At 41.3% G+C, this 27,959-nt stretch overlaps 2 protein-coding genes across 2 annotated transcripts in view; both read left to right on the forward strand.

Moving 5' to 3' along the window:
• Window positions 1-27,959, forward strand: part of LOC309340994 (cytosolic phospholipase A2 delta-like) — a 272,520-nt gene that overhangs the window by 63,294 nt on the left and 181,267 nt on the right. The window lies entirely within an intron of this gene.
• LOC309328731 (cytosolic phospholipase A2 beta-like) lies at window positions 44-27,954 on the forward strand. Its single transcript, XM_081839030.1, has 20 exons — window positions 44-289; window positions 896-968; window positions 2,469-2,605; window positions 6,883-7,014; window positions 7,615-7,673; window positions 8,624-8,666; window positions 9,973-10,036; window positions 11,807-11,934; window positions 13,091-13,213; window positions 14,756-14,853; window positions 16,374-16,509; window positions 17,174-17,310; window positions 18,289-18,511; window positions 19,979-20,093; window positions 20,966-21,103; window positions 21,739-21,840; window positions 22,990-23,172; window positions 23,517-23,683; window positions 25,089-25,275; window positions 27,135-27,954. Exons 1-20 carry the CDS (start codon window positions 71-73, stop codon window positions 27,380-27,382), a joined length of 2,712 nt encoding a protein of 903 aa, XP_081695156.1. The 5' UTR covers window positions 44-70; the 3' UTR covers window positions 27,383-27,954.

Here is a 27,959-nt window from a genome sequence, read left to right on the forward strand (position 1 = left end):
CCGGTCCAGGCGGTCCCCTTGTCAGTGGGCCCCCTGCTGGGGTGTTCCCCCCCTTAGTGGGTGCCTTACTATGCCAGCCACTGACAATGGCCCTGAGCCCACTCTCATCTCAAGCCTTGAAGCCATTGACAGGCAAACTCGCTCTCTGTTCATGCAGAGACAACATGGAGGCATTCATAAGGGACATAATGAGATAAACTATTTCACTTTGACTTGTCTGCTGAGACATTGGTGTTACATACAAAGGATTTTGGCTAATATTCTAGAGAGCACATTTTTTTCAAGCAAGGTATGTGTCCTAGGCTCACCCTTGTCATGTTTCTGCCTTAATCAAGTAGGGCTATTCGTTTTTTTTGGGAGGGAACTCCAGTCAGAGCCAACTGGGACACTCTAACAGCCCAGAACACTCTTGGTCAGGTGGCACCACAGGACCCACCCAATATCCCAAACGTTTCTAATATACTTCCTTCTCTCTGTCTGAGTCACATATCACTGAGACTGATCAGCAGAGTGGACCTCTGTGCTTCCAGACTACTGATCTAGCCTTCTCATCTACGGCCTGCATTCTCTTGGGCCTGAACACTTAACAACATCCAGCACTTCCTTGTGGCTCTGCATTGCAGTGGTTGGCAAGATCACATCTGCCTTTAAGGGAAGTTTGTTCACCATTACTCATCATCTGCTCACTAAGCAGAAGTTTCTAAGGTTTCCAAGGGAAGTGCCCAGCAGTGTTAGGGAAATGGGAATGGGATGAGAAAGGGAGAAGCAGATGCTTTGGCGGGGCACGATGGGCAATGTTTGTGGCTTTGGGTGATCTCTGTCATGTGGGAATAAATTCAGAATTCTTACTAATTTTTTATTCATGTGAAGTTCACTGGCTTTTCTTCCATTGCAGAAACAACTGTTTCCAGTTTCCATGGTGTCTGTCAGAATTATAAAAGCCAATATCATCCCCTCAGGAATTTCATGTAAGTTTTGTGCATCCTTCATTGCACCACTGGGCTCAACTGTGCAGCAAGATTATTGGATAAAATAGCAATAGAGAATAAGGAATCTTGGACTGGATTAAATAATAAAAGATCTGAAAGAGTTTTCATGGTGACTAAGAGAATTGGTATCCAGTTCTTAAACATTACTGAACATGTCCCCAGTGTTTTAGGTGGAACAGAATTCACATCCATGCATATATCCAATCTTGTAAGAGCCTCTTTCCCATGGTATGATCCTGCACCCCTATAAACTTTCATAGGCACTGCCAGTGGGACGCTTTTCCCAAGAAATAGTCTCTCACCCCTAAATGCTGGATTCCTGTAACCACTGGAGGTAAGGGAATTTTTCACACACTCAGCTCACTTTTCTTAATTATCATGATTCAGTTTATCCCCTTAAGTAATTCTAGGTATGCTTACTTGAAAATTTACCATCAAAGTAAATAGGACTTACTTTTTCAAGGGTTATTCAGGATGGTATCATGAATGGTATCATGAGTGAGAAATATATAGTTCTGTTTCAGAAATGTAACATTTCCCGTTCCCTGAAATGCACTCTGCTGTTCTATGCCTCTCTCTCAATATATTTTCTGCTGCTGATGGCACAGTGGTCTTTTCCCCCCTCATTGTTGCACTTGCTTGGAACTGGTGATGGTTCAGTCAAAAGGACCCAGTTTTTTGGTCTTGTTCATTAGTTTGCACAGTGCAGCCTGTGCATTTTGCACAATGCTGCAGGTGTGAGAAAGAGGCCTCCTAACACTAGACATTGCTTTCAGCTGCAACAATTTGAACAGCGATATTATGTAATGCAAAGGTAAAGGACCCCTGGCGACTATGGGGTGTGGCACTCATCTCACTTTCAGGCTGAGGGAGCCGGTGTTTGTCCACAGACAGCTTTCCAGGTCATGTGGCCAGCATGACTAAACCGCTTCTGGTGCAAGGGAACACTGTGACGGAAACCAGAGCGCATGGAAACACCGTTTACCTTCCTGCCACAGAAATACCTATTTATCTACTTGCACTGACGTGCTTTTCAACTGTTAGGATGGCAGGAGCTGGGACAGAGCAACAGGAGCTCACCACGTCATGCAGATTCAAACCGCCAACCTTCTGATTGGCAAGCCCAAGAGGCGCAGTGGTTTAGACCACAGCGCCACCCACATTATGTACCAATATCGATAAGAGTAGTACTAGGTGTTATAACTGCAAGAATATTGATTTATGTTCTAAAACGTCACATTAGGTCATCTAGTTGGTGCCAGAGGCTTCACCACCACCACCAAATTTCTCTGTTCCTTATATCACATATATATTCCAGCTCAGACCACCACTGCAAAAATATATTCAGAAATAGATGCCCCTCCCACAGTTTGTCATATACAAAGTGATGTGGCATCCCCATATTTGCCCCTAAGGCTTAAGACACAGTTGAATATACAATCACAACTGTTAAAAAGCTTTTTCCATTCTTTGCTGCAGTGTTTCCATCTAATTGCTACGTGACCTTGCATCTGCCGACAGCGTCGCCTGAGAAATTTAGAACCCGAACTATGAAGAACTCTGATAAACCAGTCTGGAATGAGACATTCTATTTTAGAATCCAAACTGAGATCAAGGTAAGGTAAGCTATTCAACATGCCATCGCTTGTTTGGAAAACCTGCTGGGCAGATAAAGACATAAAACATTATTGCAATAAGATAAAATAAATGGCTTTTCCAAACAAGTCTGATTTAGGAACATTCAGGAAAAATGAAGTTGTTGCCTCTAATGCAGGGGTGCTTCTGTGACAAAAATGCCTGTATGCAGGTAGTTTTGTGCTTAGTTTGTGCTTAGGGCCAAGCAAGGTAAATCACATTTCATATGCAGGGCTTAAAGGTACTATTAGCATCGGCTGAGGGCAGGCCTGATAATTACTGGGATCCAAGCAGGAATGGTGGTCAAGTGGTTCCCATGTGCTCTACTTTTACAGAGGACTATTTTGAAGGGGTCCTTTCTTTTAAGGAAGAAAAAGATAAAGGACACCAAGAAAAGGGAGACCAGGGGCCTTGAAGTTGCAAACACCTGGTCAGCAGACTAAGTAGCCACACAGCTCACCTGCTGTCAAGTCTTTCATGTACTGTTTTTTAAATTTAAATTATAGTAATTATATATAAATTTGCAATTATACATATGAATCACCACATGCAAAATTTATGGAAGTCAGTGTCCTCTTTTGCCTTCTTTTTTGGCGGTATTATTATTATTTATTGAATTTATATACCACCCTATACCTGGAGGTCTCAGGGTGGTTCACAGAATAAAATCAAAATATAAAACCACAAAGTAAATAATCAAAATAACAACAGCAACCCATTACCCCCCACAAATCAACCAAAGGCCTGGTGAAAAAGCAATGTTTTTGCCTGACGCCTAAAGGTGTATAATGAAGGTGCCAGGCAAATTTCCCTGGGGAGAGCATTCTACAGATGGGGAGCCACTGCAGAGAAGGCCCGTTCTCGTGTTGCCACCCTCTGGACCTCTTGAGGAAGAGGCACACAAAGATGATCTCAGGGTCTTGGTAGGTTTATATGGAAAGAGGCCGTTCTTGAGGTATTGCAGTCCAGAGTCGTTTAAGGCTTTATAGGTCAAAAACAGCACTTTGAATTGGGCCCACAAACTAACCAGTAGCCAGTCCAATCACACCAGGATCAGTGTAATATGCTCAAACTGTCTTGCTCCAGTGAGCAACCTGGCCGCTGAATTCTGCACTAGCTGAAGTTTCCGAACCATCTTCAGAAGCAGCCCTACATATAATGCATTGCAGTAATCTAACCTTGAGGTTACCAGAGCATAGACAGCAGTAGTTAGGCTATCCCTGTCCAGACAGAGGCATATGTGGGCTACCAGCCAAAGCTGATAAAAGGCACTCCGAGTCACTGAGGTCACATGAGCCTCGAGAGACATCAAAGGATCCAGGAATACCCCCAAGCTTCAAGCCTGTTCCTTCAGAGGAAGTGTAACTGCATCAAGAGCAGGCAATCTCCCACTCATCTGGTCTAGGGAACTAACAGTGTCTCAGTCTTATCTGGATTGAGTACATTTTGGACAATGCATAAGTGGCCACCCTAAATGGAGGAAGGGGGGATTAAATCGCCCCCCCGGGAGTATTAGCTTTCCTGAAACAAAATTAAATCCGCCCTCCCTAGTCATTAGACACTTTGGTCCCAAGTGTCATAATAATAATAATAATAATTTATTATTTATACCCCGCCCATCTGGCTGAGTTTCCCCAGCCACTCTGGGAGGCTCCCAATCAAGTGTTAAAAACAGTACAGTGTTACATATTAAAAACTTCCCTGAACAACAATACTAATTATTGTTAATAATTATATAAGAATGCCCTTAGCTGGTATGTGCAAGTCAAAATACATACCAACTAGTATTGAATCTACCAATAGAGCAGTTTACTTCAACCCTCATTTAATGGGAAGGCGGAGATTAGTTTTGTCATCAACAAAGATGCTAAATTTACAGCACTCTCTCACCAGCTAATCATGCTGGTCCCATAACTTTCAATTCATATGGGAGCTTTCCCACTAAAGCTATCCTCCAGGCTTGCCTATACCTGTAATCCAACCCTTTAAATCCTCCCAGAATCTGGTAACAGTTAGGTGTGGCAGCCTTTTGTACACATTCAGAGATTCTGCAGTGGATACGCTTCTTCTGTCTCTCTGTTGCTCAGTGGTGGAGCATCTCTCTTTCATGCTCAGTGTCCCAGGTTGAGTCCCCAGGTTGAGGGATTGGAAACTTCAGTTGCTGCTGCTGGTTTTGACTGCAGCCAGTTTTTCAGATTACAGTGGTACCTCGGGTTACACACACTTCAGGCTACAGACTCTACTAACCCAGAAATAATACCTCGGGTTAAGAACTTTGCTTCAGGATGAGAACAGAAATCGCATAGTGGCAGCGCGGTGGCAGCAGCAGGCCCCATTAGCTAAAGTGGTGCTTCAGGTTAAGAACAGTTTCAGGTTAAGAACGGACCTCCAGAATGAATTAAGTTCTTAACCCGAAGTATCACTGTAATGCTGTTCCAGTAGTTCCCTGTCTGTGTCCAAGACCAAATCAAAGTCCTGATTACTTATGCTTTTTGAAGTCTTAAATGGTTTAGGGCCAGGAATTCACCACCTACTGTGATGCTACCTGATCTCTCAGGCCTTTGATGCAGGCTCTTCTCAGGGTTCCACAACCAGAAGAGTCTGATTGGTGAGCATAGAATCATAGAATCATAGAGTTGGAAGAGACCACAAGGGCCATTGAGTCCAACCCCCTGCCAAGCAGGAAACACCATCAGAGCACTCCTGACATATGGTTGTCAAGCCTCTGCTTAAAGACCTCCAAAGAAGGAGACTCCACCACACTCCTTGGCAGCAAATTCCACTGTCAAACAGCTCTTACTGTCAGGAAGTTCTTCCTAATGTTTAGGTGGAATCTTCTTTCTTGTAGTTTGGATCCATTGCTCCGTGTCCGCTTCTCTGGAGCAGCAGAAAACAACCTTTCTCCCTCCTCTATGTGACATCCTTTTATATATTTGAACAGGGCTATCATATCACCCCTTAACCTCCTCTTCTCCAGGCTAAACATGCCCAGCTCCCTTAGCCATTCCTCATAAGGCATCGTTTCCAGCCTTTGACCATTTTGGTTGCCCTCCTCTGGACACGTTCCAGTTTGTCAGTGTCCTTCTTGAACTGTGGTGCCCAGAACTGGACACAGTACTCCAGGTGAGGTCTGACCAGAGCAGAATACAGTGGCACTATTACTTCCCTTGATCTAGATGCTATACTCCTATTGATGCAGCCCAGAATTGCATTGGCTTTTTTAGCTGCCGCGTCACACTGTTGGCTCATTTCAAGTTTGTGGTCAACCAAGACTCCTAGATCCCATAATGCATATGGCATTACAGGTATTTTTGACCACAACTCCTTTCAGCCCCAGCAAGCACAGCCATATAATGTTCAAGCTGATGGGAGCTGTAGTCCAAAACATTTGGAGAGTACCAGGTTTGGCTTTCCTGCCAAGACTGTGGAGCTCTCTAGCATGGGGAATGAATTTTCTGACTTCCCTAATGGTGTTTAGATTTCCAATGAAAACTGGTGTTCTGTATATCTTTGGCATTAATGATGATTGAATTTCTCCCTCCTTTTTAATGCTGGTTCTGTTCTTATTGTTATATCTACACTTGTATTTCTTACCGAATTCAGATGATTATTATTTAAATTTTTGCTTTTTAAACAACATACTAGCTGCCTTAGAGGTCCCTAAGTGATGGGATAGTAAGGTGGAATTATAAAGATGTAAATATATGAAATATGTAAGTACTTTCAGATGTTGCTTGATGTATGGATGTTGGGGGTCAGCGTCGCCATGTGTGATTTGGGATGGAAGGGTGCATCAATTTTGGTTCTCTCACTTTGGAAAAATGATAATCTAAAATTCAGTTGTCCACATTTTGCAGCAATTTGCAAACTTTCTTTAAAAAAAAATGCTCATGAAAATTCACCAGCATTTTAGTGCTAATTTCTTCCATTAAATACAGCTATATATGCTGTTTTTACTAACGTACATATTTTTTGCAAGCAATTTCCTCTAATATAATGCATTCTTGTCAGTTATCTTCACCAGATATTCATTTTCACGCAGACATCCCCCTAATATATGCATTTTTGCAAACATTTATTGGTTGGCAAACTGTATGGTAAAATTCAGGTGAGTGCAAATTTCAAAGGATAGCTGTGTTTGGGTTTGAATATTGTTTCGAAATGTGCTAATTTGATAGATTCTGTTTTAAAGGACACCTGAACGGAATTTCTACTCTATCCCTATACAATTCTAACTTTCCTTCTCTTCTGTTCCTAGAATATATTACAGCTGGAAGTCTGTAGTGCCAATCTAACCGACAAAGATGATGTACTTTTTGTTATCTTTTTCGATTTGGAAAAAGTCCGGCCTGGCATAACAGCTCTTGAGCTATTTTCCTTAAAACCAGAGGTAAGGACAAAAAGTTAATGTATTGTCTACACATTTACGAAACTAACTAACTAACTAACTAACTAACTAACTAACTAAACATGCAGAGAGCTGAAAAACCATGGAATAGCTAGCAAGCAGCGCAGACAGGTGAGGATGTCTTGGGTGTCCCATGGCCCACTCCTAGGTCTTGGCTGACTGCTTGAGAATCACTTCCTTAGAGAATTACTTAACTGGGTTTTGTCCAAGTAAAAACAGAAGTGAATTTGGAGGTTCTTTCTCAGGCAGTTGCAGAAATGTTGAGGGAACCCAAACAACTTTTGGTAACACTAGCAGTAATAAATAATATGATGTGGATGTTCTTTCCCCTTGCTTCAGAACAGCTGTGCAGAGCTACTAATTTCACTAGGGAGTGACACCTCATCCCTTCCATCTGCCCTACTTCCCCAGTCTAAATTCTTCCCCCACCTCCATTGCCTGGATTCCAGGTGTGCTTAGTTAGATTTTGCCAGATTGAAGGGTTTGGGAGTTCAGTGACAAGTGTCAATTATGTCCTTAATGACTGAGACTACTGCACTGAGTAGATAAATGAGCATTAGTAATTGTTTTTTGTGTTATCAGAAAGAAGATTGTCCTCATGCTTATGAATCTCTGGAAGTGGAATTCAAGTTGGCAGAAACGTAAGTGGTTTGTTAGATGCAAGAAAAGGATTCTAAAAATAGTATATTTTTGGAAATTCCTACTTTTCTTTTGTTATCTAGTGTGTTTCTGCTAATCTCGTGGTTTTAATATGTCTCCACCACTATTCCTTCTTTCTGTTTTGTCTACATTTGAATCTTAATATTCTGGTCTTGTTTATGCTGCCATATTTGGGTAGTAGTTCTATATTATATTGAGAATAATGAACTACCTTTCTTTCTTTATCATTCATGACAATACATCAAAAATAGGAAAGGTATATCCTTGCATTTTTGTGTAATTGGTCACATATAGTGTCAAGATACCACCTCTGATGAACCAATATTCTCCTTTGCTATAGCAGCATCTTTAACCAATATGGCCTTTTCAGTACTCCACCTGATTTGTGGAATGCCTCTCCCCATTGCTCTTTTTTATGTATTGCATTAAATCAACTACTTTGAATTTGCCACATAAAAAAATAGAATGCAAGTTACTAAATAAATAGCAATTCTCCCCAACTTCTCCATATTATAGTACAAGAGCACTTTGTGATTTGCCTATTTCATTTCTGGTTTGTAGGGTAGGATTCCAGCAGCTATGTGGTCAGACTTCCATGTACAGTGGTACCTCAGTTTTCAAATGTCTCCGTTGACGAACATTTCGGTTTTTGAATGCCATAAACCCAGAAGTAAATGCTTTGGTTTTCAAACACACCTTGGAAGTTGAACATGCCACACAGCTTCTGCTGAGTGCAAGATCCTGAGGCCTAGCTGTTCACTATTGAGTTTTTGGTTTTCAGATTATGTTTGAAAACGGAGGTACCGCTGTATTAAGTACCTTGAAAACTATTGCTCTTTGTCAGTCATTTCCAAAATGTTACTTTATTAAATATCAACGACTTTACCAGGCTCAGATTTAATCACCCTTTCCCCTCCTCTCTACCTTCCAGTTCAGGACCTCTCGAGCAACTGACTTCCAATGGTGTTTTAGTGGTAAGATTTCTTTGTATTGAAAGTTATCTTGATTCATAATTATTTATTCCATCTTGTTGGAGATGCTAACTCTTTAGGAAAGATGACACTCTTGGTAGTATCTAATTCCTTCAGGATTATGCAAGCAATTGAGAGTACATCTTTCCATAATAGTAAGCTGATCTCTGATTTTAAAATATTTATATGGCTTTTATTGTGTGGTTTTATGTACAACTGTTGTAAACTGCTCTGATACTTTTTATAAGTATTTTTAGCAGTATAGAAATATTTTTATTAAAGGGATGGGTGGATGAATAAATGAAGTCATATTCAGGGTAGACACACTGAAGGCTCCTCCAGGTGACCTTTTTACTGAGCATTCATTGCGATTTCCTTGCACAAGGCTTACATAAAGATTAGACTATGCCTGGTCATTATTGAGCTCTTGCTTTGATTTGTTTATGTGGAGATTAAATGATAAAGAGCATTTGTCCTTATTTGCTGCATAGTGTTCATATGTCAAGAGGGATGCGGGTGGCACTGCGGGTTAAACCATAGAGCTAGGACTTGCCGATCAGAAGGTCGGTGGTTCGAATCCCCGTGACGGAGTGAGCTCCCGTTGCTCGGTCCCTGCTCCTGCCAACCTAGCAGTTCGAAAGCATATCAAAGTGCAAGTAGATAAATAGGTGGGAAGGTAAACGGAGTTTCCATGCGCTGCTCTGGTTCGCCAGAAACAGCTTAGTCATGCTGGCCACATGACCCAGAAGTTGTACACCAGCTCCCTCAGCCAATAAAGCGAGATGAGCGCCGCAACCCCAGAGTTGGCCATGACTGGACCTAATGGTCAGGGCTCCCTTTACCTTTACCCTTACGTTCATATGTCTCCCTGTTAATCATTTCCCCCCTGTCACTTTCCTAACCACAAAAAGCATTTTCTTTTTAAATAAAAAAGTGGATTTGTCATGCTAGGGCAATAGAGTGCTTCAGCATACATTTCCAGCGTGTGTTGGAACCCCTCCTGGAAAATACTGAAAGTCTAGGGGGGTCAAGCAGTGGACATAAATTACTTGTCCATTGATTTCAGTGGATCTTTTCTGAATATGACAAACACTGAATATCACCTTTTGGGATTCTATGAAGTGCTAGCAAATAGAGAGAGAGAAATCAGAGAATGGCAAGAATGGTGCAATTAAATAACTGGCAATCATATTACTTAAACAAATTGCTTGGATGAAATAAACAGATGGCTTTGATTGTAGAAATACTTTGCATTTTCCTCCAAGCACTCAGGCATCAACATTATTACTCTGTGCCCTTGTTTTCATAGGCTCGTGAACTTTCCATCTTGGAAGTAAAGGTGAAGAAAGAAGAGAATGAGAAGCTTTTGAAAGGTTGGCCTCTCTCTCTTAGGCACGTAGCCAGCTAGTGTTTTACCACTAATATATGTTATTAAATATATATTGTTTACTAGGGCTGCAACATTTAATTGACTGTATTATTTTTTTAACTGATGTTGAGATTGTAATTTTAAGTGATGTAAGCTGTAAGTTTATTTAGAAGATAAATACGGCAGAAGGCAGATGCTATCTTAGAAGAGTAGTAGCTATAAATATTCAACTACTTTAAAGTATTTCTAAGTACTTATATTAAAAAATAATAAACCTGCTGCCTAATTGGCGACTGTCTAATGACTGTTGCCTTTTAGTCAGTTAAATAGCTTCTTAATCCATTAATCACACTGGAGGGAATTCCTCTTCTAAGACTGCAGCTTTGACTCATTAAATTTGCCATATGTATGCTTTTCTCTTCAAAATTATTGTTTTAGTTTTATGCAAACTCATGTAACTGATGAAATCTAAATTTATGAATTCGCTGAGATCTCTTTAACTAAGTTTAGGGTACCAACTTGCTTCTCTCGAAGTTGAGGGCTCCAGCTCCCATCAGCATCAGCCATCATGGGCAAAGGTCAGGGATGATCACTGTAGTCCAGCAATCCCTGAATTAACTGACAGGCCTACTTTTTAAATCTACTTTACATAATTTTCACGAGAGAAATAGCAAAAAAACACACAAAAACCACCCCTAACTAGGTCAAGTTTAGAGATGCAATGAATTGTCTCCTCAATATCCTCCTCTATCTGCAAATTTTGATGTTGAATGCTTGCCTCATATTTTCTGAAGGTTCAGATATCTGCATAAAAGGTGGAGCTAAAATATGGGTTTCTAAACTCATGTTTCTTGAGGGGGAGGATTTGTAAGAGAGAACGGACAAGAGGTGGATGCTTAGTAAGCAATTATTTCCAGAGGGGTAGCCATATTAGTATCTTACAAAAGAAAAAAGAGAGAGAAAAGAAACAAAGAGTATTATGATACCCTAAAAACCAACAAATGTGTTATGGCATCATAAATTGCATATAATACAATAGGATGATAAATGTATCAAGATTTTCACTTCTCCAAATTTTGCAGTGTGGTTCTCTACCCATTTAATATGTAAAGAAATGTATATGCGGGGGTGTAGTGTGAATAAAAATGCATATATTCCTGGGAATAACATACAAAATGCATTTTATTAGGGAAAATTGCTCTTCAGAAATGTGTATATTAGGCAAAATTGCACAAAACACATATATATTAGGAGAAATTTGCACTACTTCATAGCTGATTTGAAATGCTAACAAAGAGCTAAAGTTGTGAGGTAAAAGTGAGATTTTAAATTTAATATTCAGATCATGAGTGGTGACTGTTACATTTTTGGTGGATTTTGAATATTTGCTTGAATTTTAACCCAGGCCAATTTAATTTTCTTAATAGGCAAAGTATGAAGTTTAGCAGACCAAAATAAAATAAAATAAAATAAAATAAAGATAACCCGTTATTTGTGGATGTTACTCATATTGAGTATGTATAGTTTATGTATAATGTATGTGGAATATAGCAAGGCTTTTGACGTAGCCTCACTAAGCTTAAATGAAAGTTTCATACAAATATGCAGTTAGCTGCTCTCACACATGCAAAGGAACAGTAAAATATACATAGAGAGAGAGAGCGCTGCAGATCAGGATTGTATAGAACTATGCTAAACAGAGTTTAACTGGTTAATTAAAAACTGTCTGTGAACAAAAATGTGTAACTTATGATTAAAGTATTAATTTTTTTAGCCAAGAAAAATGTTGTGCTTACCATGCGAGAGTCTTATGAAGGGACACAGAAGACGTCCGAAGATGTAGATTCCTTCTGCTTTCATTGCATAAAGAGCTGGGGGCCAGTGCTGAAAGCCAACATTCAGGTAAAAGCCACTGACTTTTATCCTGTACCCACAGGTAGTATTAGAAAAGTACAAGGAGTACTCAGCAATTACAGGAGCATATGCCTGAGGCTAAAGAATCCTGAAATGTTGTACAGTGGTACCTCCGGTTATGAACTTAATCCATTCCAGAGGTCTGTTTGTAACCGGAAACCACTCGTAACATGAGGCACGCTTTTGCTAATGGCACCCCACCCCTCGCTGCTGCCACATCACCCGTATGCGACTTCCGCTCGCATCCCAGGGCAAAGTTCGCAACAAGGGGCATCTACTTCCGGGTTAGCGGAGCTCATAACCCGAAGGATTTGTAAGGAGGGTGGTATGTAACAAGGTTCTACTGTACTGAAAATAAATATTTCTGCCAGCACAAGAATTTCTACTCGTGCAATGGGACATTTCCTCCCTCCCCTCCCCGCCATGTGCCCCCTAAATCTGTTTTGGGCGTTCCCCGAACCCTCTGGAGCAGATTTTAGGTGTGTGTGTCATGCATGGATAGGAGATGAGGGGGAAGTTCCATTGCCCTAGCAATTATTCTTGTGCTGGTGGTACAGTTGGATACTATCCATAGTTCCTGAAAATCCAAAATGTATTGATGTTGAGATCTCCAGTTATTCTACTTGTTGCATGTCTAACTAGCAAACCTGTCCTAATTAGCACAGTAGCCAAAGAATGATAAAGTGCTCTGCCTTGATCTAGTAATTCAACCCATTATGAAAGTCAAATAGGATAGTTAAATCAAATAAATACATTTGTAATAGTTGTGTGCTATATTGAAAAGCACTTCATCATGATCCAGCAATGGTCTTACTTTTGACTTTGTCAAAACCATTGTTGAGGATATTTTAGTGAACAATAAGAGGACAGTACGAAGGGAAATCTGGGACAATGCCTCTGGTTCAAAGAGATGGCTGCTCAGCTCTCTTTAGGCTGGATGCTAACCCTAAGGTGGTCCCTGCATTAACACATAGCTTCCCTTCACTCATTCTAAGGCCCATTTTATGGCTGAGAGGCAGGTTAAACATAACGTGACATGAAATCAGTGACTGCTTCTTAACTGAGACCTTCATTTTTCAATGTAGTTTCTACGTCTTGTACCTTTGGGTAAAAACTATACAGTATGTTTTCCTTTCTTCCCCAGAGTATTTCATGTGAGGAGAAGAACGATTCAGGCCATGCTTTAATTCTGCCTTTGAAATTGCTTCCAGTGGGACAACAAGTCAAAGTAACTCTACCTGTGCTAGAGGCAAGTGTTGCTTCTGTTTTATAAGAGCTCTTCGAAACAACCTTTCTATTCCTTTTCCAATGTGTTTCCACATCACTTTCCAAACTGTAAGAAGACATCTTCATTTTTTTAAAAAAGGGTGATATGTTGCAGTAGGGTGACACTCTCATTTAGACAAGGGCAGGGCAAATGTCAGAGTGGTTGTATCTACTTTTGCTCATTTAGAATTAAACAATAAGCTGCCTTTGGGAACATGCTGAGCCTAGGAGTTTGTTTTCAGTACCAGAAGTGGGTGGAACCAGGGGTGGCTTAGCTGAACGCTTTCCATCCCTGTTTTCTGGCAGGTGGCAGCATGTCTATCTCCCTCTAGATTAGGTGTCAGTAACCTTTTTCAGCCATGGTCTGGTCCACCGTCCCTCAGACCATGTGGTGGGCCGGACTATATTTTGGAAAAAAATATGAATGAATTCCTATGCCTCACAAATAACCCAGAGATGCATTTTAAATAAAAGCACTCATTCTACTCATGTAAAAACACCAGGCAGGCCCTACAAATAACCCAGAGATGCATTTTAATTAAAAGGACACATTCTACTCATGTAAAAACACGCTGATTCCCAGACCATCCGCGGGCCGGATTTAGAAGGCGATTGGGCCACATCTGGCCTCCAGGCCTTAGGTTGCCTACCCCTGCTCTAGATAGAGAGTAGCATAATGGAAGCTTTATTCTGGCTTCTAGACATGACTCATGAGAAGAATTACTCCTAGTAGGAAGAAGGGACTAAGGAGACTCAACTTCTTGAATGGTAGGCAGAGCAGTGTATTTTGGCCTGCTCTTTTCTATGCATCAGTCTGATGACAGTATGGAGACAGAAGAGTTAAGTTACAAAAATGAAGTAAGAAACAAAAAAGATTCCACATTCCAGTGTTTTGACTCTTTGAAGACAGCCCTAGCATGTGAGTTTATTGGCTTCACATTCCTGCCAAAACAATCTCAAGAAAGACCAGCAATGCAGAAAATCATTTTCTGTGGTTGGTATCGGACTTTGAGAATAGGAAAAAAGGGCTGCTTCATAAGTTTGCATTCCCTGCCTCCTCCAAGGAAGTCACTGCCATGTAGTTTCAAGAAAACACAGAATTCAGAGCAAAGAAGAATCTGTCCATTTCAATTTCTCATTTTTCCAATCTTAAATTCAGTTCTCCACATTCCTGCAGCATGAAAATTGATCAGCTACGTAGTGCAATTTTCTCTTTTAAGATACACAATTTTGTATGTTGTTTTGACCTATGCACACTTTTTTTGCAAGCATATCTCTTTACTATAATGCATTTTTGTATGCTGTATTTGCAAATGTGTGCATACTTTCCCCTGAAACATACATTATTTTGTATTGGTTCTTGTATTGGTCTGGGAAGTGTAAACTAGGTAGTTTCTCATTAAAATGCAAACGAACTTTGATTTCTCTCCCATCTTTAATTGTTTTTTATAATTGCTTTCATAAACTGACATAGGGCAATCGCAGCTCCTTAGCACAGATAGCTGCAGTGATTCATTTGTGATCCGTTATCATGCACGATCAGGGCTTTTCCATTTTATTTGTCAGGTTGTGTTCTTTTCATACATATATTGTTTCGTTTCAGGGTGAAGCTTTGGAGTTGTACCTCAAGGTAATTGACTGGTAAGATATTTGCTTTTTCTCCAAAGTGCTCTGTCCTGGCTACCTTGAGGACATGAGGAAGGGACGGGAGGCGCCTCTACAATTGTAGAACTGCTGTGGTTCAGCTAAAGTCATGTCGTGCCATGTCATGTGAACTTGCTTGGGTTGATGTGGCATTTCTTAATTGCACTGCATCATTTGAGTGTGATGTGCATTTGCATCTTCCCAGTTGCTCCTTGTATTAAAGCCGATGCCTTGCATTTGCATGCTGAATATCTCCCCCATCTTGCCACAAAACGATATTTGCTCAGGAGCACCAATATTTCTGATATTTATTTTAAAAACTAAACAGAAGTAAAGCTCTTAAAAGAAATAAAAAGCACTACTTCTTTGTTGTTGCTATTTTAAAAATGGAGTATGTCACACGGGAGTCCTTGCTGGGAATCTTCCCTCCTTCCCTCTGCTAATGCTGCCCCTGCTTCCTTGAGGGTGGCTGGTCTGCTTCCCAAGAAGTCCTCCTCTGTGTAATGATGTATGTGGTTGTATTTTAGTTTACATTATGGTGGTGTTTGGGTGAATTTGCGCAAGAAGATAAAAATAAATAAAGCCCCACTTTTGTACCTCACAGTTAATTGCTTTATTATAAAGTTCATAAGACTTGCTTCTACCCACACTATATGTAGCTTTCTTAGCTGAAGCAGGGAGAAGTGCAGACCTGTGTCTGTACAAGTACACAATGGTTGTCAATACATCTGGTTTAGTACAGACATAAAGATTGAAAACATGGGGCTGAGTGAGTGAGTGGGATCACATCTGCTGGCCTCATTTCTGTGTAACTTATAGAGCACAGCTGGATTTTATATTTTATATTTTTAAAAAATGGGGCATCAACCATTATATACTCCCTTCTTCCCGGACCAGCAGCCCTACAAAGCACCGAATAGAACTTCATTTGAATGTCTGTGAATCCCTCTCATATCTTCCCTTCAGTGACTAAGCACAGACTTCATCCACGATTCAGCCAACCTTCTTCTCCTTCTCCTTCTCCCTCCTCCCTTCTCCCTCCTCTTGCCCACTGCCATTTTGTTTACCACAAAGCCTAATGTTCTGGAGGACCTGAAAGCTTGCACAGTATTTTGTAACAAACATGATTTGTTGACCCACTAAAATTATTCCCATAATTTGGACTTTGGAATTGTATTTAAAATTGTGTATATCTATGTAATATTCTGCCCAATTTATCGGTTCATCTTTTTTTAAACAAATTAAACACTTCAGGCCTACAAATAATATGTGAAAAGTAGGTGGAGTTCCCATTTAAAGGTTATATTTATACCTGATGTGTGAAAAGAGGAGGCCACCAAGGCAACACAGCAATTCCATATAAATAATAACATGCCTTGAATGGGAATCTTGTTTTTCTGGTTCAGAATTTGACTGATGAGTCTTAGTTGTTGATAGAAACTTGTGTAATTGCAGCTACTGTAAAAAATGACCTGTCATCTGCTCCACAGTGACATGGCTCTGTAACTCTGTTCCAGTCCACAGAATCTTGATGTGCGTTTGGGATATGAGCTTTGTGCTGATGAGCAGGACTTCCTTCGCAAAAGGAAGAAGATCGTTGCTGATGCCTTGAATAAGCTTGTTAATATGAGACGAGGACTGTTTGAGGACGAGGTGCGTCTTAGCATCCCATGATCTGTTTGGAAGATATCTGTTGACTCACATGTTTCAGATTGTTGTTTGCATGGATTTGTATTTGACATAGGACTACCTGTGAAGGTTCATGTACTGTAAGGGAGGTCCTGAAAACTACAATTCTGATGTCACGCAAACTTCTTGTCTTGTGTGAATTCCCGTTAACTGTCTACTTCACAGCTTAAATAAATCCATAAATTCAGTGGGGGCCCTGTTCCATAACCTCTGCACTCGTATAGGATAGCACAGTTTTGCACATGCAAAGTGAGACCCTAAAAGAGAGATTTGAGACTGAATCCCACCTTAGCTGTGACCAGCCTTGTTCTTGGCCAATGTTCCACATTCCATCCTCTATAAGGTCAGGATTTGCCTCACAGGACAAATGAGATTAAGAGAGCAGGACATTCTATAACTTATTCTAGGGATCAAACAAAATAACCTTTAATTCACAGATCACTACCTTACTGCATTTCATTGCTTTCCAAGCAGTATTTTGTTCTGTATGGATCTTGGAAAGCCAAGATTTTGAAATTCTAATCTAATTATCGGTCACATTAAGCAGAGTCTTATAATGCAATCTTTCGGGTTTCTGAGGTCATCACTTATATTTTTGGTGATGCCATTGCTTATATATTTTTAACAGGTCCCCGTGATAGCTGTTATGGCAACAGGAGGCGGAGTCAGAGCCATGTCAGGATTCTATGGTCATCTCCTAGCACTCCAGAAACTCAACCTTTTGGATTGCATTTCATATATCACCACTGCTTCTGGGTCAACATGGTAAGGAGTTAGGAAAGTGTGTCATATTTAATTAGAATCCCAGCTGTACTGGGCATAATCCATTTAACATTCTACAAGCTGAAGGTCAGTGGAACAAATATACACCTCAGTGGGATTTTCCATGACTAGTGTATTTTGGTTCACACTCCAATAAAATTTTGCGATGTGGGCCAATAGATACAAAATTAAGGAACCTGAGTTTCAATTCTGCTTCAGCCATAGTGGCACCTACAGCTGAGGGAGAGCCGGTGGGCGAACAGTTTCGGCAGCGGGAAGCCTGCATGTACCAAAGCCACAGCGTCTCTCACAGATGTTGAGTTCCACAAAGCATTTTGTCACCCCCCTCGGAGGTGACACCCGGGGTGGACCACACCCACCGCACCCACCTTACCCCTCTGGGGTAAGGTGAGGTGCCCCTTTGCTGGACTTCATCAGCCTCTGCCACTATGGAAGTCCCCATGGCTTCCACCCCAGGGTGGTAGGAAGTTCCTGTTAGTGCCAGTGCCCTGAAATGAAGACATTTTGAGGCCGCAGAAAAATCCCTGTCAGGAGGGAAAAAGCTGGGGTATACCGTATTTGGTCTGAATGTAAGCAGCACCCAAATATAAGCCGCACCTTTAAAATTGGAGCGGGGGGAAGAAAAAAAAGAAAAAATTCCCAAATATAAGCCACTCCATTCCTTGCTCCTCCTGGCTGCATACTGGGGGGGCGGGGGTGGGGGCGTGGAGCCATGCTCCGTTGCTAGCAGCCTTTCCCCTCTCTCCCTTCCTGGCCTTGGGGGGAGAGGATGCGTGGGGCAGACGGCGCTTTGCCATGCTCCTGGCGCTGTTTGCTCCTGGCTGCATACCGTAAGGTCGTGAATATAAGCTAAACTCTAACTTTTCACAGTCGGAATTTGGGGGCAAAGTGAGGCCAATACGGTAAATAAAATCATCATCCTTGTTCTGTAAATGCTGTTTTTTCTCCTCCCTATCTTAGGACTATGACAGACTTGTACAGAAATACTGATTGGTCACATGAAAATTTGGAAGAAGCTATCAAAGTAGCTAAAAGCAGCATGTTGAAGAGCAAAATAGATATTATTTCCATCGATCGATTGAAGTATTATCACAAGGAGCTGGTTGAGAGGGTTAAAAGGGGGCACCTTCGATCTTTTACAGCTCTCTGGGCCCTTGTTCAAGAAGCTTTCTTACATGATAAAGTATGTATATTAAATGTTTTGTTATTCCTACACTAGGGGCTCTGATGGATCTCTGTAGTCACAAGGGCTTACCTGTTGACAAATCCCTGCGCATGGAGGCAGTTTTTTCCCAGTCAAAGAAAACCATGAAAGGCTCTCACACAACTTTAGGTTACACTGTTTGCAAGAGTCATCTTTTCCCCTTTGACAATATTTTAGGTTTTGCAAGTGCTATTAACTTTGCACACCACAGAGCACTCCCTGAGTAGTGGTTTGAGCACTTTAATAATTTTTACCCAAGTATAAAATGTTCAGATAAAAAAAGAGCATTGAAAGCATCATTTGAAAGGTAGTGCTTATATTTATGCTAACTTAATCAGCACGGGATTGAACCACAGATAAACTCAGAAGTAGGTGTCATTAAGTTCAATGGGACTTACTCCCAGTAAATGTGCATTGGATTGCTGCCTCCCATCATATCTTAAGAACTGTGCACAAGGAAAACCATTCTGAAACTAGTAACATCCCCTTCCCCTAAAACATTTCTACAAGAAAAGAACGGAGTGAAACTGATAGAAAGATTGGCGGACTGGGGGTTGATCGTTTCTCTATTCATCTTAAACATGAAAATCATGTTCTTGGTTGGAGTGGGGAGGGAAATTTTAAGCTAAGCCAATTCCCATGCTACCCTAAACTCATCTGCTAAAGGCTGGCACCAAACAAGGACCATCTAATTGTTGTGAAATGCCCTTGGCTCAATTTTTGTTGAACCTGCAAGAGGCCAAGACTTACATAACGACAACTAAGCATCTGTACTGTCATGTGCTGTGAAGTAAATGTGGAGAGAAAGTTGTATTCCTTGGGGCATTTGAGCTTTCCCTATCTTATCAGTGAAGAAGTGATGGTGATGGTGTGTGTGTGTGTGTGTAGAAGACCTATAGTTCAGGGGTAGATCACATTATTTCCATGCAGTAACTGCTATACTCAGTCTTTGGCCTATCCAGTGAAAGGTGATAGTTAGGTGATTGGAAAATCCCTGGAGAGCTGCTGCAAGTTCGGATAGAGAATACTTGTACCAATGGTATTCCAGATTCATATATGGTAGGAAGGGAATGGGACCTGCTATTTCTAGATCAGATTTTTCTTTTCCCGGGGGGGGGGGGGGCAGTGGGAAGCTCATTTTCCTATTCCAGCATTAACCTTTCACTCAGAAAAAATGGCCAAACAATAGGCAAGGGATCCAATAGAGGTGTTGCTGTGAGATTTAATAACTATCTAGACCTATTCATACCCCGTCCATCTGGCTGGGTTTCCCCTGCCACTCAGGGCAGCTTACAGCACATATACTTGCAGAGAGTAAAGTCAGTATTAGATTGCAGGGAGTGGGGTGGGGCGGGAATCAATATGGTTTCATAATCATCCCTTTGATACTGGATGCTCATGAGATATTGGCTTCAATGTTGTTTTTTTCATTTACTTTGATATTAGTTTAATGACAGTAAACTCTCAGAACAGCGCCAGGCTTTGGATCAAGGCCAGAACCCTTTGCCTATCTACACAGCTGTAAATGTCAAAGACAAAGTCAGCACCTTTGATTTCAGAGGTAGGTGTTGTCATGCTAACCTTACTGTTGTTGAATGGAATCCTTGATGCTGCTGCTGAATGCTCTGAGCATTTAAAGACAGAGAGAAATGTCATTTGGCTTTGCAGTTGAGTTGCTTCTATTTTGTAGGGGAATCCATTTCTTAGAGTAGACCTTCAGAAGGTCAAATTAAACAAGAGTCTCCTTAATTTGTAATTGGGAGTTTGGATTGCATTTTTCTTTCAGTTTAAAGCTTACAGTCATATCAAACTGGTATTTAGAGTCCTAATGTGAATAATATTTATACTTCTCTTTGTATTGGCTTCTAGGGGATTCCTTTTCAATGGCTTTAACCCTGATTTGGAATAATCTGCTTTCTTTCCCTGAAAACCTGAGCCTGTTTCCATGTTAACTGCTTTAAAAATTGTAATGAAAACCAATGGTTCAAAATTTCAAATGGTGATATGTGAAATAAGAAAAAATTACCTTGTATCCCATGTTGACTTTTTTGTAGGTGGTGTTTTCTGTACCCATATTCCAGATGTTGCATAAAATTGTCAGTGTTTTGCCATCCAAAATCTTGCTTGAGTGAGCTTAGGTGATTCCTTTGCACACCTTTTATTGCTCTCTGCTAGTTGGCCTTTTGTTCTTTAAATACAGAGCAGGGCAAATTATTCTGTTTTTAATTTAGACCATCATTTACTACCCTGGTCAGACTTTACATCAAGATACAAAAATGGGACTCAATGGTTTGCTGTCTGATGATGCTAGTTCTTCCACCAAGAATGTCCACTGAGAATGTTTGCTTACTTCTTTTCTGCTTCTTTTTATGTTAGTGACCTAGCTATAAGGTTTAGAGGCATTTAACCTTCTGTACACCATTTTGTTTGCAGAATGGGTAGACTTCTCTCCTTATGAAGTAGGGTTCCAGAAATATGGTGTCAACATTCGTGCAGAAGATTTTGATAGTGAATTCTTCATGGGAAAACTAGTGAAGAAGATCCCAGAATCCCGGATTTGTTATCTGGAAGGTGATCTGTTTACTCATAAGCTAAACTAGAAAACCTATCAGCCTTTTGACATCCTTGCACGTCTCCTTTCTTCAATGTTATCAGTGCTTCATGACAACCAAATGATGCCAGTGTACAAGCATATCTCTCATATTATTTTTAATAATGTTATACCTCATTGTTGACATATGATGTAGCTTATACAAGATTCTATCTCTGTGTAAAGAACAAACTCAGTTTCCCAAGACACCACACTCCCGCAATTGAGTGTGTCATGGTGTGATTATGTTCTTACTGCATTCCTTCCAGCTGTTTAAATGTATTGTTAGCAGTGCAAATGGATGCAAATAATGTATGGAAGAAAGAACAACCAATTCCTTTCATGCTTTCATTGCAAACCAAAAATGCACAGTGTTAATTTTCCTTTGCCACTCACAAATTACTTTCAAGAGCAGCAGACTGACAAAATGGTTGAAAAAGTAATAATCTGAATCTACTTCCTGTGTTTCAGTGATATAGCAACATTTGGCCTCTCTTGTGGTAGTGTGACTAATAGCTTGGTGCTAAAACAAATAATTTGCTTGTTCATATATGCTAGACACTGATTCTGGTGGTTGGGCTAGTACAATGATTTTTCTGTGTGTTTGGACTTACAGGTATCTGGACTAACATCTTCTGTGTGAATCTTATGGATGGGCTGTATACTGCTTCAACGACAGAAGAATTTTGGGATCGATGGGTCAAAGACCTGGCCAAGAGTAAGCGCTTCAGTACTGACTACTTTATTCTTGCTTGCACAGTTGTGGGTTGCATGCAGCTCCCCCAACATGCTTATTCCCTCCTCAAATTTGCCACATATATAATTAACCTTAAAATTAATGTTTAAAAACGTTTTTGACTGTTTCTATGGGCCACCCTCTGTGATGCCACAAGCCAGGCTGGTTCATAGGACAGAGGACACAAAACTTTGAAGTCTCAATTTGGCAGTCTTGCATCACATCCCAATTCCTCAATTCTTTCCCCTTCCCTTCCAGGGCAAAAACAGTGGCATCCAGGAGCCATGTTGACCATGGCTTCTGTCAGGGGACTGCCATCGGAACAGGGGAGGGAGGCAGGGGGGCTGTTGGAATACAGAGAGCCTCCAAAACTCCTGAGGAGCAGTTTCTCTTCCGGGGTGGGAAAAGCCACACCTCCAGTGGAGAAGAGAGGGAAGGGGCCAGTCAAACAAGGAAAGGGCTCGAGGATGCTGCTGAGAGCCCCAGCGCCTCACCTCGCCAGGCTGGCCAGGAGGGATGCACACCACTTCCATAGCGCAGCTTGCGCAGAGGGGTGAAACGCAAGGAGGGGAGGAGGAGGCTTGGGGTGCTGAAGTTCTTATGTTGGGGGAGAAGCCGGAAGGGGCCACTCCTGGATTCTGCAAGTGACTAAGACGGACATGAACTTTGTAGATCTGCACTGTAAATAGTTTGCACAATGAAACCTGTAAAAGACAGGTTGGAGTCCTGCCTGGTTACTCACGAGCAAGCACCATCAGCATCTGACAGCTTCCATTCAACATAGCTCAAAGGCTAAGGTTCTGTCAGAACAAGGATTATCTGCTGGCTTCTGCTAGCACAACAATTTAATTGAGTAAGGCTCTGCGAGTTTAAAGAGAAAATCATGAAACTGAGAACGGGGGTTATAGTATAGCCTTGCTGGCAGGAACCCTAAACAGCTGCAACTTTTGGTTGTGGATCCCAGTGATTTGCTTCAGTGATTTGCTTTTGTTTTCATTTTCCAAGAGTGTGCCAGTTGGATGATGCCTTTATCAATGGAACATGGTTGTGTGAAAAAATACCTGAAGTGTTATGTTCTGGAAAGGTAAGGGAAAGCTTCCAGAAATTAACTTCCTCAATACTTTATTTCAGGTGAAGAACATGAAGGATATTTCTCGATCTATAAGCCTCCAACTTGTGGGCCTGGAAAACTTGGTGAAATCTTTAATGATATTCTAACTGATCGTCCTTTAAAAGGGGAAACTCACAACTTCCTACAAAGTCTTGACTTTCATAAAGACTATTTGCAACAGAAAGAATTTATTGAATGGCGAGGTAACTAATAACTACGGTTCCCTAAAAGGTTTTGGCCCTTCACAACTAGCTCAGTTTTCTACAGCCAGCAGAAAATTCATCAAGACCCTCAGCAATTTTCAACTGGTCCATGAGTTTGGGAACCACGGTCCTATGTAATTTTCATTTTATAGCAAGGGGAGTGCTCTTGTGCAACTCCTGCTCAGTTTGCTGGGTTTACCCAGTAGAAGCAAGGTGAATTATTATGAAAAGACAATGTAAATCTTACCAGTGATGGATGTTAATACCTGCTGCCATGTTACTTTGACATAATCATCTTTCTCACGGTAATGCTGATAAGAAACCTTAAACCTTGTTTTTTTCAGATACTGTGTTTGATGCTTCTCCTAACAAGCTGACACCAGTGGACAAATCACTGTGCTTAATAGATATCGGCTTTTTTGTTAACACCAGTATTCCACCACTCCTTAAGCCAGAGAGGAATGTGGATGTCATCATCATAGTGAATTATGACGTTAGTTCACCCTTCCAGGTAAGAAGAAATGAATTCTATATGGCTTTTCCATCCCAGTGTCTGTAGCAAGGTGGCATCCCAGGAAGCTTTGAGACTGTTGTGGAGAGGAACAATAGTTCAGCAGGTTCCATCCTTGGCGTTTCTGGTTAAGTATCAGGTTAAACCCCAGAGCCTAGGACTTGCCGATCAGAAGGTTGGCGGTTCAAATCCCTGCGACGGGGTGAGCTCCCGTTGCTCAGTCCCTGCTCCTGCCAACCTAGCAGTTCGAAAGCACGTCAAAGTGCAAGTAGATAAATAGGTGGGAAGGTAAACGGCGTTTCCATGCACTGCTCTGGTTCGCCAGAAGTGGCTCAGTCATGCTGGCCACATGACCCGGAAGCTGCCTGCAGACAAATGCCGGCTCCCTTGGCCAATAAAGCGACATGAATGCCGCAACCCCAGAGTCGGTCACGACTGGACCTAATGGTCAGGGGTCCCTTTACCTTTACCTAAGGGGGTAATGGGAACCCCAGGGAACTGTTGTCAGAGTATTAGGCAGGGTAGACAAATTATCGGATCTACTTTAAAGCAGTTTCAGTGCTTATAAGGGAAGTTGCCATGCTGACTCTGGATCTGAATATCCCACATACAAACCGGGGGGGGGGGGGGGCTTGCTGAAGCAGACATGACACCTAAGAGAGGTGGAAGTAGATTTAATGAGAGTCATAAAATCAGCTTTTGGAACATGATGCAGGTATGTATGTAAGCGGTTTATAAGGACAAGTTAGTGGAGTCCCTTCCTTGCTAATGCAGGGAGTTATAGTGGTGTGGGTTTGGTATACTCACTCCATCTCTGAATCCACCTTGCTATTCAAGAATCAAGCGCCACAGTGGTGGTGCCTTTCCCACTGGCTCTGAAAAGAATTGTGTGGTCCCTGTAAAAAAGTCACCGGGCTGGGATTTAAAAGGCTGTTGTTATTGGGTGTTCTCTTTCTCGTTAACAGAAGTAATATACACACATAAAGCCTATTGGACACATTTGGTAATAATAATAATAATAATAATAATAATAATAATAATAATATTTGTACCCCACCCATCTGGCTGGGTTTCCCCAGGCACTCTGGGTGGCTTCCAACAGAACACTAAAAACAGAATAAAACTTCAAACATTAAAAACTTATTTTCACTTTTAATTTTAAATTTATGAGATGGGTGTGATATAAATAAAGTAATCATAATAATATCATTTTTCTATAACAATTGCTGTCAAAGCATCTTAGAGAATAGAACAGTAGCCTGTATTTTGTATCACAGGTATGTGTTTTGTATTCACGCCCCACATTTCAGCCCCCTCTAGGTGGCCAGTCATGGGTTAATTCAGTGTGCTGTACTATTGACTTAAATTCTGATAAACAGAAAGTGTTGATTTGTGTCTTCTCCAGCAAATACGTTTGACAGCCAAATACTGTGAAGAGCAAAGTATTCCTTTTCCAAAAGTTGACCTAACCGAAGAAGACTGGAAGAATCCCAGAGAGTGCTATGTGTTCTCAGATGACGATAACCCACAAGCGCCAATTCTGATTTATTTCCCTCTAGTATGTGCCTCCTTCAAGGAGTACACGGCACCAGGTAAATTCAGCGTCCATTGCCTAATGCGTTTTTAATAGCAATCTCTAGTCTGAACTTCTCAGTCTCCCCCCCCCCCATTTAATTTTTTTGTTTAATTCATTTGATGCTTCTATCACTAGGAACCCTCGCTGGTGCCTGCCATTCCCCCCCCCCCGAAATGTTGGTGCATGTTGACGTAGCATCACTTGGAGGGAGTTCTGGGGAAAACTGGCACCCACCAGGATTTTTTTCCATACACCCACTTTCCCCTGCCAGCAACACAGAGAGAAAGGAGAGAGGTTTGCTGATTTATACACCCACCCACCCACTCACTGAACGCAGGTCTCTGAAATAACTAAAAACCTGTCCCCACCCCACCCCATCCAGATGAGAGGTGGAAGGGGAGGGTGTACACCCTGGGTGAGAAGTAGAAATGGCTTGATTGGTTTTTTTGTATCTTGCTGTGTAGTAAATTGGCATTCCCAATATATATCTGGCATAATTTATATGCATCTTACTATGTTCTATGCGAATATGTCCCAGAATTGGGAGCAGTGGTGGCATTTAGTTAGTTGGGTTGTGGAATAGCTGAAAGGGTGGGGAAGAGTCAAACTTTGACCCCTGAGTTATCCAATAGGTTTTGTGGCAGGAGGTTTATTACAGAAGTGCTAGGCCAGCTATTGTTTACACGTAATAGACTCTGGCTGTGTCTTCCAACTTTCCCAAGCAGCTAAATAACACAAGAAGCAAGTAAGCAATCTATTTTTAAATAGCCATAATTTGGAATTTGTGTGTAGTGAATCCATCACTCCAAATTGTAAATGTGGGAATGGGTTGGACCTAACATAAGATTCCACTTTCCTTCCAATAAAAGGCCAATGAGAGTATATGGAAAGAATGCCGGAGCCAAGATTTGCAGTCTTCCACCTTGGCCCCAAACTGTTAATTGGAGACAAGCAAACATGAATCCCAGACAGTAACACATTTCTGAGCTACAGGCTCACATGGCAGCTGTAAAACTGTACAAGCAGGAGGCTTGCCAATAGCAAAATATAGTAGGGCTTCATACTGCATAAGATTGGACGAAATTCAAAAAGGGAGGGAATGCTCTGCAATTATCTCCAAAGCTTGCCCCAGCCATGGTGAGATTCTATAGGTGTCATTTCCAAAATTGTTTGCAGAAACCACACACTATTTATTCACTATGGACATTTTCACCCTTTTCAGAGGCCTGGGAAAAGAATGCCCCTGGCTTCTACCTCTGCCCCTATGGCTGGGGTGGGGAGTTGATTCAGTGTGCTCCTAAAGGCCAATTTATGTAATCTGCATTTTCTGAAACAATATGCGAACCCAAACACAGTCACCCTTCAAGATTCCATTCTCTGAATTTTGCACAGCAGTTCCCCAGCCAAGCAGTATGTAAAAAAATGTGTGTGCTAGGGTAAATTGTGCATATGAATGCATGCTTGGAAGAGCACACAGATGCAAACAACAACAACAAAAGAATTTGCAAAGATGCATTGTTGCTATCACAGGAGAAACTTTTCTTGGGACTTTTAGCTGGCTGAATGAAAGTTTCAAGGGGATGCTGCTTGGATTTGCAGAAATGAGTATTGGAAAAATCACCCTAAAAGTGCAATGTTGTCTTGCCCAAAAGAAAAGAAAACCCTATAGTACTTTTGGAATTTCTTACTGCTCAGCAAATTGGGTCGTGCATAACAAGGAGAGCATGGAATAGGTAGAGTAATGTGGAATCATTTTGTTGCTGTTGGTTGTTTCCAGTTTAGCAAACGTTGACACTTCCAACCAAAATGCAGTACAGAACTCTGAATGAAGTAAGGTTTGCTTACCAGTGGTATTATTTTGTTTCTTTCTTTCAGGAGTGAAACGCACTCCTTCTGAAATGAGTGGATGTGAAGTAAACTTGGGTAAAGACTCGCCTTACAAAACAATCCATTTAACCTACAGTGAGGAGGACTTCGACAGACTACTAAACCTGTGCACCTATAACATCCTCTGTAGCAAAGACCTCATCCTCCAGGCCATCCAGCATGCTATACAGAAGAAGAAAAAAAATTGGTCTCAGGCTAGAAAGAAATTCTGTCACCCTGAGCAGGCCACCAATTAGCCCCCAACACTTACATTGTTGGAGGTTATGCTAAGGCAGTTTGCAGTTTGCAGTGAACACTAATGAGTGTAGTTCCCACCCTGCCTAGTTTGAACAGATGGCTTCTTTATTTATTAATATTCCTATTTTTTGAGCCATCCATGTTCAAGGTCACATACCTGGGATGTAGCTTGTGAACAATGCGAGGAACATAGCAGGAAGAGCTTCAGGAGGTGATTCTGATGGGCCTGGACGACACTCAGTTAAAGTTACCAAGTCAGTAAGTAGCTGAGATTGTATTGCAAGGAGTGACATTGTTGATACGTTAATTTGAGAGGTCACAGGGATTTGTTTATAATACTTTGAATGGTGACCCTCTGCAACTCTAATGGAAATGAAGGAGATGTGTTGGACTTCAGTACCAATGGAAACTGTGAAGAGTGGAGCTTTCTTGCATCAATTCCACTATGAGCAATTACATACCATACAGATATTCTTGCTGTTCCTTTGCTGATCACTATTCTTTCCATTTCCTATTCTAAAGAGGGCTGATGCGTTTCAGCTGTGAATAAAAACCACCATTGCTAAAATAAGTTAG

The sequence above is a fragment of the Podarcis erhardii genome (assembly GCF_964252035.2).
Source record: "Podarcis erhardii genome assembly, chromosome: 1".
Classification (NCBI taxonomy): Eukaryota; Metazoa; Chordata; class Lepidosauria; order Squamata; family Lacertidae; genus Podarcis; species Podarcis erhardii.